At 33.5% G+C, this 11,689-nt stretch overlaps 1 protein-coding gene across 2 annotated transcripts; it reads left to right on the top strand.

The window, feature by feature from the left end:
• Nucleotides 1-5,603: 5,603 nt before the first annotated feature.
• On the top strand, nucleotides 5,604-11,424 carry LOC111900501 (uncharacterized). 2 transcript variants are annotated; one of them, XM_023896383.3, is made up of 15 exons: nucleotides 5,604-6,093; nucleotides 6,403-7,844; nucleotides 8,425-8,616; nucleotides 8,698-8,769; nucleotides 8,844-8,933; nucleotides 9,314-9,351; nucleotides 9,424-9,511; nucleotides 9,590-9,706; nucleotides 9,800-9,997; nucleotides 10,089-10,168; nucleotides 10,272-10,344; nucleotides 10,454-10,555; nucleotides 10,743-10,848; nucleotides 10,984-11,071; nucleotides 11,156-11,424. In XM_023896383.3, the coding sequence occupies exons 1-15, from the start codon at nucleotides 5,724-5,726 to the stop codon at nucleotides 11,334-11,336; spliced, it is 3,237 nt and encodes a 1,078-aa protein (XP_023752151.1). In that variant the 5' UTR covers nucleotides 5,604-5,723; the 3' UTR covers nucleotides 11,337-11,424. The 2 variants fall into 2 exon arrangements, with proteins under 2 accessions (XP_023752151.1, XP_023752152.1); XM_023896384.3 differs by having other exon boundaries at nucleotides 5,605-6,093; nucleotides 8,844-8,924.
• Nucleotides 11,425-11,689: the final 265 nt, after the last annotated feature.

Below are 11,689 nucleotides of genomic sequence, written 5' to 3'. Positions count from 1 at the left end.
CGGGGCAACTTTGATACTGGTGTGGTAGCTATTGTTGTACGAGAACTCGACCAAGGGTAGGTGTGTGTCCCATGCCTTGCCAAAATCGATTACGCAAGCTCTCAGCATATCCTCTAGGGTTTGTATGGTCCTTTCGCTCTGGCCGTCGGTTTGTGGGTGATAAGCGGTACTCATGTCTAATCTTGTCCCCAAAGCTTTTTGTAGCGACTGCCAGAACCTTGAGGTGAATCTACGATCTCGGTCCGAGATAATGGATATGGGCACACCATGCAGTCGTACAATTTCTCTGAGGTATGTCCTTGTTAACTTCTCCAATTTATCCGTCTCTTTGATCAGTAGGAAATGCGCTGATTTAGTTAACCTGTCGACAATTACCCAGATGGTGTCGAGTCCGCTTGCCGTTTTGGGTAATTTGGTTATGAAGTCCATGGTTATCCACTCCCACTTCCATTCGGGTATTTTTGGTTGTTGTAATAAACCCGGAGGCTTTTGGTATTCCACCTTGACTTTGGCACATGTCAGGCATTTGCTCACGTAGGTAGCAATTTCGGCTTTCATGTTCGGTCACCAGTACAGCTTCTTGAGGTCCAAATACATCTTATCAGAACCGGGATGTATGGAGTATCGAGTCTTATGGGCTTCGTCCATGACGATCTCCCTGAATCCACCAAACTTTGGTGTCCAGATTCGATCCATGAAATAAAGAACTCCATCGCTCTTGGCCTCAAGATTCTTATCCATCCCCCTTAGGGCTTCTCTTGTCACATTTTCGGATTTCAAGGCTTCTATTTGGGCTTCCTTGATTTGCGTGGACAGGTGTGAATGGATTGTCATAGTTAGGGACTTTACTCGGCGGCCCGAGTATTCCTTCCGGCTGAGGGCATCAACCACTACATTAGCCTTCCCGGGGTGGTATCGAATTTCGCATTCGTAATCACTTAGTAGTTCTACCCATCGTCTCTGTCTCATGTTGAGTTCCTTTTGGTTGAGGATATGTTGGAGGCTTTTATGGTCGGTGAAAATCGTACATTTGGTGCCGTAGAGGTAGTGCCTCCATATCTTTAGAGCGAAGACGACTGCTCCTAGCTCAAGATCGTGCGTTGTGTAGTTCACTTCGTGCGTCTTTAGTTGCCTTGAGGCGTAGGCGATGACCTTCCCTCGTTGCATCAGGACACACCCAAGTCCTTGGTTTGACGCATTGCAATAGACCACGAAGTCCTCTGTTCCTTCTGGCAATGTTAGGATGGGTGCACTACATAAGGCTCGCTTTAGTGTCTGAAACCCGATGTCTTGTTTTTCTCCCCAGCCGATGTCACACTCTTTTGGGTTAGGGTGGTAAGTGGTTTGGCAATCTTTGAAAAGTTCTGTATGAACCTTCGGTAATACCCAGCAAGTCCCAAAAATTTCCGGATTTCTATAGGGGTTCTTGGAGTAGTCCAACTCTCTATTGCCTTGATCTTGGAAGGGTCCACGTGTATTCCTTCTTTGCTTACAACGTGTCCTAGGAAATCTACTTCTCGAATCCAAAACTCGCATTTTGAAAATTTCGCGTATAGCTTCTCTGCCCTCAATGTTTCCAAGACTTGGCGGAGATGTTGGCTGTTTCTTCCTGGCTTCTTGAATAGATGAGTATATCATCTATGAACACGATCACGAATTTATCCAGAAAGGGGCGACATACCCAGTTCATCAAGTCCATGAACACTGCTGGAGCATTTGTCAACCCGAAGGGCATTACTACAAACTCGTAGTGACCATTGCGTGTTCGGAAAGCCGTTTTAGGGATGTCTCCTTCCAGTCGGTAAAGTTGGATCCATCAAAGATGACTCTCCCACAAAGGTTCATGAGAAAGAAGGAGCCAGTAGGGTTTGAGCGAGGAGTAGCATTGTTGGAAGACATCTGAAAAGAAGAAAGTAAGTTTAGTTTAGATATAGGGATAGTCCTTAATAAAACACCCAAATGTAATATTAAGTCTAGGATCCAATCACAATATATTATAACCTAGAAGAGGGATGCCGTAATCCAAGTTATAACATATTTGAAAGGTAGGTGAATGACGATTCACCAATTTCCACCATGAAAACGAAATATAAATTATTAGGTTTTATTTGGCTTTTAGAAATTCCTAGATTCTTTGAGATTCATTGAACTTTTCAATGACATGTTTCAATCTCGAGTGTGCCCTTCATGTTTTGTGACTGGGATACCGAGGATCACAAAACAAGGTGTGAAGTAACCATGCAAATTACTTGGTACCCTTAATGTTTTACACTTAATCGTAGTGCCGGTAAACCACACACGCTCCTTCCGACCTCATGAAAAACCTTAAGTCACCCTTTGTCTTCCTTGTTAAGTCCAAGTTAGTGTGCCGGTAAACCACACACGCTCCACCAACGACTTAAACAGGGTGCAAAGTGTAATTTCATGGATTAGCACCTTATTCACATTTTTCCTAAAGTAACTAAGATTGGGAATTTATAAAACATTTAGTTACTTTATAATAATCATTATACTTTTAATGAGAATTTATAAGTCCTTGTCTTACCCGTTCGGCTAACGACCCTCCACCAGTCAAGCAAGCGGTGGGTGAGAGTGGACACCCATTAAGTTGTCATTTTATAGGCAACAACCTTATACCCACCTTATAGACCGACTTCGTGAATGAGGCGTACTAGCGGTAAGACGACTTTGTTCTTATACATATATATATATATATATATATATATATATATATATATATATATATATATATATATATATATATATATATAATTATTAAATCATAATACTATAAGTATAAGGGTTGAATTTTAACTTTTAAAATTCTAAGGGTTGGAACTAAAGTTTTAATCAAGACTTTACTTGTTCCAAAACTTGAGGGCAAGTTTTGTAAACTTTCAAAACTTTTCATTTCTTGTAACTTATGAGTTTATTAGGGTATTAAAAAAGAAGACGCTTCATTTTTTATAACCCATGTGTTCTTTTAATGGTTTTAAAGCAAAGTGACTTTTGGTTTTTCCATAACTTGAGGACAAGTTATGGACTCCATTAAAACACATAATAATCATAAATTAATCTACCACATAGGTTACAAATAATTCCTATGATCATCTAAACATCATAAGATCAAGAACATGAATATGAACACTTTCATGAATCAAAACTTACATTTAAAACTTTGTAATTTTGATAACTTGTTGTTGTAAATGGATTAGCAAACACATTACACCATCTAAAATGGGTTTTCAAGTACCAAAACAGTTTAGGGTAATGTTTCTAGTCCATTTCCAGCAACTAAAGTCGAAAATCTGCATTCTGAGGCTTCTACTCGCCGAGTGCATGAACCTACTCGGCGAGTAGGTTGAAGATACACATGAACTCGGCGAGTCCCCCCATGGACTCAGCGAGTTCATCAGGCAGATTGCAAAAATATCGACTTTTTTCAACTATTTAGCACAAATAACAAACAAACAAACCTGGCTCTGATACCACTGATGGGTTTTGAGCATTCTAACACTTCCTAAGTGTACATGCAACCCTAATAACCTTGGATCTATGTTTGTATAATTATCATGCAAAGTTGATTTCCAAGGCTATGATCATATCTAGCATACATGGGGACAATTTTAACTTGAATAATAGATAGAACTACATACCTTGTTGTTGATTTTGATCCTTGAAATCTTGTGAGCCTAACACCCCAAGTGTGATGCCTCAAATGCTTTACACAACACCAAATGCTATGGAGTAAACTTGGAAAGAATGTATAACACTCAAAAATCGGCTCTAACCCTCAAGTATGCATGTGTATCACTAGTGTAACCGATTTTGGGAGACACATGGTCCTTATATAGTGTGTTGCATTAGGTAAAACCCTAATGTAACATGACTATTCATTTCTCAATCCATGGGTTAACTCCATGGAGCATCCTATGGATTGAACCTATTTTTAACAAATTATAAATAGACAATTTTATTCAAATAATACACGAATAAGTGTATTTTAAAATTTATCAGATATATAGTAAATATTTTTCATGCAAATGTTCCACAAAAAACTCTTTTACCATGGATGCTCTTAAAATGAAAAAGTCATCATATAACTATAATATAAAAACTTTTTCAATTTATTTATTTATTTATTTTTTATATGTCGTGTTAAAAAGCAATAAAACATACCACAAATTTACCTCAATACTCTAATAATGGGTAAGTGGTTGACACTTGTTTCTCAAATTGACATATTAAAAAACCGATAAACAAAAAAGTCTCTGGATCGTTCAAAAGAGCATTTTAACGACTTTTTTTTGGTAGGCAAAATAAATGAGTTTCAAAAAGCCACTTTATGTTTTTTTTTAACTAGAAAATTACATATATACCCGTTCAACTACCCTAATAATTAATCTTTTTTGACCATTTTACCCCTAAACATAACTTCAAACAACCCTAAGCCAAACATTTTTTAAAATCAACTTATTAACTTTTTAGATTTTCCTCCCACAAAAACAAAACCTCTAAGGACATCTCTAACCCACTACCATTTCCATTTCCCTCCTATTTTTATCCCTATTCTTCTCCAACCCATCCTCATTTATTCCCTTATTTTGGGGATACACTAAATATGGTGTTATATTATTTATTTCTCTTAAAATAGGGATGAACTTTGTGTTTTCGGTTTTAGTCTCTCTGTTTATATATTTATACATTTTAAATTTATTTTTACCTATTAATTATAATTTAAATGTAATATTTAATACTTATAATATTTTGTTACATATTAAATTATATTAACTAATTATAAATATAAAGTTCGTGTTTTGTTCATCAAATTCTTATAAATAGCTAAATACATATTGAGATTTTGAAAAACAATAAGCTATTTTACAAAAGCTTATAAATATGTTATTAATATAATCTTATTTATTTAATATTATTAGGAAAAACCTTAGAAAAACCCAACATGTTTTCTTTAAATGTTTAAAAAAAACATTATATTATTTTTTAGTGCATTAAAACCCTTATATTTTTAAAAATTCTTATATAATGTTTTCTAACATTAGAAAAACCTAATATATTTTTATGAGAGGATTAAAAAAACCCTTATATTATTCTTTTTAGTGCATTTAAACCCTCATATTTAAAAAAAAAATTAATCTAGTGAATTATAACAATCAAAACAATGAGAATCGATTACCTACAATTTTTGGCTATCTAGGATTTACCGAGTTCAATGCTTTAAATGATACATTTTAAAAAATATAAGGATTTTAACGTACAAAATAATAATATAGTTGTTTTTTTAAGATTTTGATGAAAATATATTGAGTTTTTATAAGGTTTTTCCATATTATTGTAATGAAAAAAATATAAATTATATTTTTGACAAATCCATATAAGTTGGAAGAATTGAAATATAAATTATATTTTAAGGTAAAAAATAAAATAGAATTGAAAATAAATACTATTTATCTTAATTTTTTACTCTATTTTATCTTTTAAAAGAAAAAAATAAAAATAGGTTAGACACGATAACAAATCACATTTGACCCTGTCTCAAACACCCTAGGTCCCAACCAAATATCTTTTTTCATTTATCAATATTTGAAAAGTTCCCGCAAAGATTTCCAGGGAGTGAAGTGAACCCTAGTCCACAATCCCAAAATTTCCCTGAAATCAAATCCACTCCCTCCCTCCCTCCCTCCCCCCGGGATTTAGATTCAGCAATGGCGTCGCTGGTGCCCGTCGACGATAACTCCAATACGAAATCAGAGGAGGGAACAATGGCGTTTCACAAGAAGCGGGCTCGGCGCGTGAGCTTTGCAGAGAACACATCTGTTCACATATTTGACCGTGATGAAGACTCAGGAACTCCATTGGAGCCTAAGCCTCCTAGTTCTCCATCAGATGAATTAGGTTCGGGTGAGCTCAATCATGAACGGGGCCAGTTGTTCTGGAATGTAGATGAAGATGATAATGATAACAATAACGAAGATGATGACATGGATGAGCCCGGATCAAGGAGTCCGTTTTTGCGGTTTATTGGGTCTCCGTCCTCCGGTGGAAGTACAATTGGCTCTGCTAACTCCAACGACGGTAAGTTTTTTCTCGCTTCAAATCATCTTCTTGCATGGTCAAATTTCCCTGATTCTTAATCTGTAGTTTTCTAGTGTATATTTCCAAAACAATAATGTTTAAGGACAAGCGTATATCCAAACATGAAACATCAGCTCTAATTTATGTCTTTAGCTAATGCTGATATGTATGTCTATAGTTTGTCTTGAGACTAAAAGTTAATTTCCTAAGAAATTTCAGCTCTTTGAGCTTTCCATTTTAGTTTTATTGTTTGCTTAGATTGTTTCTATCATCATTTTCATCAATAACAAGGTAATTTTCTGCTTGCAGAAGATAATTTTTTTGGTCCTGTATCAGCAAATTTTATCAGACGAGATTTACTGGACTCTTCAGCTTCAGATGCAAATCATGATCAAACTATGGATTCAACAGCCTTTTCAATGCATTTTCGTAGCATTGCTAGGTCAGACTCAGAAGTGGAATTGAAAACCTCAACTGGGGTCCACCTTTCCTTTGATGAGAAAACCCCAACTCATGATTCTGTTCCCAATAACACAGGAAATTCAATGTTAATGACACTAGCTAAGAAGCCAGATTATCGACCTTCTTTATCCACCTCCAAATTAAGCACTGCATCTGAGTCGAATGATATGAGTATTGTTGGAGAATATCACTATAAGTATGACTATGGAGAACTATCTCCTACATTGGATGCACTCATGGCAGACCCTTCTGGTGTTTCTATCTTGAAATCACCAAGAAATGTTGAAGCAACCATGGAAAATGGGGATAACCTCATGGATTTGAGTTGTAATGAAGATAATGATTTACAAGGGATTAGTGGTCATGAGTTGGTCAATGTTGATGCATTTCAGATAAAGTCAAACTTAGGCTTCTCTACAATTGGTCAAGGCAATCCTAGTCCTAAAACCACAATTTATATAAATGATGTTATTGGAAAGGAACATAAATCTCCTTTTATAGATGATGTTATTCCATCTAAATCACCAATGTATGTGACTCCTTCTCATAATCATTCAAGTGTTTTTGTAAGAACAGAAGATCAAGAACATGTTTTGAGTATTCAATCCATGCAAAAAAGCATTTCCAAACTCAAGATGCTTAAAGCTTCTCCCTTTTCTGCTGCTTTGAGTGCTAAACTTGAAGATTCAATCATCAAATCTGTCACCAGACCCTCTAAGATGACTCCTTTGAATGCTTTGTTGGAGAAAAACGACAAAAGTCCTTTACTTAATTCTATAAAAGACAGTGGTCATTTATCATCTGATGTTCAGAAAAAGAGAGCAAGAGAAAGTTCAACAAACATGGATGATATTAGGTTTGAGACACCAAATAATATTGTCCCTGTGACTCGTTTGCAAAAGATTGTTGAAATTGCATCACCATTGTTGATACCACATGAAAGCACACACTCTAAAAACACAACTGTTTTGCCTCAAAGTTTGGATTTTTCTTCACAGAAAAGGTTAAAGGTTGTAAATACAACAGAATTTAGAAGCAGCCCCTTGAGGATAGAAAAATCTGGTTCATTAGTTTCTTCCACTCAAGATGAAATGGTGGATATTAGGGAGGTTTCTCTTCATGAGGTTTGTTGTGACTCAAAAACTAAAGATAACCCTACAATCTTATTGAAAAATGAAGAACATGAGAAGTTTGAAGATAAGTTTATGGGAAGTGACATTGTTCTTGAAGAGATGAAAGGAACTTCTCCTGTTTTTGATGAAGGGACAGATAAACAATCTTGGAAGAAGGTCAGTTCTTATTGTATTTTACTAACGCAAATTACAAAAAAGACCATGATATTTGTGGACAGTTTTGTGTTTTAACCACTAGTTTCAAATATTGTTCCTATACATCATTTTGGAAGCTTTGCAATTTAACTACTGAGAAATATAATGTTTTTATTGTGATTTGTGGCATTTTCCCAAACAATAACTTTCATGCCATTTTTTTTAAAATGCCACATTAACTACTGAGAAATATAGTGTTTAACTACTGAGAAATATAATGTTTTAAGCAGAATATTGGTGAAACATGATAAAACAAAATGTTAAATTTGAAAAAGATAAAGTAATAGTGGTTAAACCGCAATACTCTCCAAAATATAGTGTTTTTTTTTTTCTTTAATTCTTTCTTTTTAGTAAAGATTCTCAATGCTAATAAAACACACCCATCATTCCATTCCATGCCTTAAAATTTGACTTAGCATATGCAAAGTCTATTCTCTTGACAATTTGAAAGCTGTTAATCTTGGCTTTTTACAACTTAATGAAAGTGCAGCAAGTTTTTATATTTGTTGAAGTTAGTTTGACTCTTGTTCATGGTATTCAGAATTTGCATGATCAGTTTTGTGAAAGCCCTTCAAATAAACAGCCATGCAATAACAATTCACTGCAAGATGAAGATATGATGGTTGAGATAACTGCTACAACTCACACAAGTCCAAAAGCTCATGTAGACCCTGAAATCTTAAATGGAAATGAAATATCAACAATTGTGCAAAAATTAAACAATCCGAATGAGGTATATTGAAACTTGCTTCTCTTTTTCTTAGGATTTTTCTAGTTTGAGTTGTTAATGTTTATTTGTGATTCTATTTTGCAGATAAAGACAATGGTTTCTATTGAAATGAAGAAACTTTTATCTCAATCTGTTGATAAGTTTAATTTGCATGTGGTATGCTTCTTTATCTTATTATATTAAGCAATCACATTGATAAATGTTAATATTTAGTTTTATTTTTTATGCAGATTGATCGTTTATCAGACATTGTGGATCAACTTTTAATGTCAAAAACATATCAGCTTCTCTCTGATGAAATCCAGTCTCAGGTTGGCAAAGTAATAATTTTATTTAACAAACTTTATCATACAAAAACATATCTTTAAAGATCCTCTCCAATGCAATTTTTTTTTTTCTTTTCTGACAATTAAACATTCATCCCTCATCTATTTCAAACGTTTTATAAATCTTCCTCTAGTTTATTGTTTTTTGTGATTATCCCTTTTTAGTATCTGATATTGGTGTCATTTGATCCTCTTGACAAATTCTTTTTAATACACGAAGTAGTTGATACAAATTTTTTAATAAGCCATGATCTCTAGACTCCAATAATAAAAGACTACATAATAACTTTTTAAAAAGCTTTTGATTGACCTTTTTTTAATCTGCAACTAGTTTTTTACTTGCCAAGATTGAGATTTTTTTTTATTATATACAGAAAAGTGTAGATATCAGCAAAAAACTACAACATAAAAGGTAACTTTACTCTTTCCATTTTGATTTTGATTTCTAAACTTGAGTTTTCTTTTTAACAAATGGAAATTTCAGAGCCTCAGAAATAAAATTGCTCTTGTGCAAATTTGTACATGAGAAAGCAAAGTTGCAGTTAATGCAAGTGAAACAAGAGATGTTACTGGTATTTACTATTTACTACCCTCATCTATTTAGCAATGTAAATATCTTTCATTTCTTCTTATTTCTCTTTATTATGTAGAAAAGGGTAAAATCACTTGCATCTGGAATATCGGAGTCTGAAGAATTAAAGTCAAACTTCCCGCCAAAAAAACTTTCAAGTGAGTCAATGTCAGTCAAAATGAAGGACATTCAAGAGGTACAAAACCCTAATCTTGTCCCCCCCCTTTTTTTTTTTTTTTTAAATCTTATGTAGTATTTTACGTTCTTACCCTTTGCATGATTTGTTCAGAGCCAAATTGAGAGTGACAAAGTGTCTTCAACAAGACTGGAATTAAATCATATTGACCAAAAAATTGAAAGTTTGACCAAATCTTTTCACAAGTCATGTAAGATGAAAGAAGAACTGAGCTCCCTTGATACCATCACATTTGTTAATAATCATTTGAGGAAGCAAGCATGCTGCCAGATCATACGAAAGGATGTTCAGGTTTTTAAATTTACTAAATTAATTATGTTAAATGATGCTCTTCATTCGATGAAACTTTTCTTAATCCCGAAAATACCCTCTCCACTTTCAGCTTTGGGTTGTAGACAATCTGAAGAATAGGAACGGTTGCCACAGTGTTGATCTCAATTATCTTGACTTAATGACTCAAAGGTTCCTAATGAAAACTTGTTGGATTTTTAAAAAAAATATATATAGTTTTTCTTCTATTTGAGTTAAATCTTTTTATATATTTATTTATTTATGTGATTTACAGGTTATCACTAAATGCTGGTCGAGTCCCGAGTGTTTCCATTTCTTATGAATTGAATGATGTAAATATTAGCAAGGTCAGACTTTTTTATATATTTGCAAATGAACATTCACCATGAAGTTTTTATTGTTTAATGTTTATATAATTTGCATTATTTACATCTTATTATTTTTTTTTTCATGTAGATCTTCAAAGATATGGAAGCTTGCACTGCATTTAGATTTGTATTTAATGGTGGAGCAACACAGAAGCATGTTGATGGGACAAACTTGGCAAAAGAAACTCAAGTAAGCCTCTTCATACTGGAAACAAAATGAATTTTCATATAAATTTATTATTATATAATATGTGAATTCAATGTATAGTTTTAACTACTTCTTACATAATTTAATCATATTACTTCAAGATTTGTAAATTCAATTCCATCAAACAAAAGGATCAATTTTCTTCTAATCTTCATGTTGTTTTCTATAGGTGACTGGTGCCCTTTTTGGTAATTTATTAGATGTAATGGAAGAAATACAACATTCAAGAATACAGCTTAAAAACCTAATTTCTACAAGATTTCGCACACCCTTAGGTAATTCCTATCCCTTTTCTCCCTTCATTTTATAATCAAATCTATTATAGCCATCCAAGGGCATAATAGGAAATTGTTAATTTACATTAAACATTAGCATCAAACCAAATTCTGAATTAATATCTCGATTTGCAGCGGATCAACTTGACCTAGAGCTCTGTTTCTTTAATCCAAAACATCGCATGAAGGCAACAGTCACTTTAAACTTTTCATGTTTAAAAAGGTTTAATTTACAATTTTTTTTATTTTTATATATAGGGCTAATTTCAATTATAGAATGTGACTTGGTTAATGAAACTTTTAACAGGGGTATATATCCATCCGAGATCATTCCATATCAAATTCACATTCCAGCCAATCAACAATCAAAATCCTCACCAATACTTGCGGATGAGATTACAGCAACACTTAAAAATCTTAAAACGGGATTTTTAAGGATTCAACGGGTATGCAGTTGCATTTCCAACAAGGTAAATACTAAATTATAGATCGAGAAAGAGAGACAGTTTTTGTAGTCAACACCATGTTCCCTTTTAGACTTAGAGAATACCAAAATTTGTATTATTTATTTATTTATTCACATGTATAATAACAATCACTTCACCAAATCGGTGATCTACTTTCTTTTAGTATTATCTTATTTCTTCAAAAAAAAAAAAAAGGCAACTCATACTCTCGTTATGAAAATTTCACTTCACCAAATCATTCTTTTTGTAACAAACCATTGATGTCAAATTCCATATTTGATCTTCGATATATGAAACAATGATCCAAAAAAAAGTAAGCATAAAATACTGTACCAAATGCACAAGGAAAATTTTACAAAATATCTTTTTAGTAT

Source organism: Lactuca sativa, chromosome 7 (genome assembly GCF_002870075.4).
Source record: "Lactuca sativa cultivar Salinas chromosome 7, Lsat_Salinas_v11, whole genome shotgun sequence".
In the NCBI taxonomy this organism is placed as follows: Eukaryota; Viridiplantae; Streptophyta; class Magnoliopsida; order Asterales; family Asteraceae; genus Lactuca; species Lactuca sativa.
Note: the sequence above shows the minus strand (reverse complement) of the source record. Positions and strands in the feature narration are given on the sequence as shown.

Excerpts from the sequence above, each read along its gene's own strand:
- LOC111900501 (XM_023896383.3), top strand. The coding sequence starts at position 5,724 with ATGGCGTCGCTGGTGCCCGTCGACGATAACTCCAATACGAAATCAGAG. Across the intron at positions 9,707-9,799 it reads AAATGAAGGACATTCAAGAG|AGCCAAATTGAGAGTGACAA; the intron begins GTACAAAACCCT and ends TGATTTGTTCAG. Across the intron at positions 10,169-10,271 it reads CTTGACTTAATGACTCAAAG|GTTATCACTAAATGCTGGTC; the intron begins GTTCCTAATGAA and ends TGTGATTTACAG.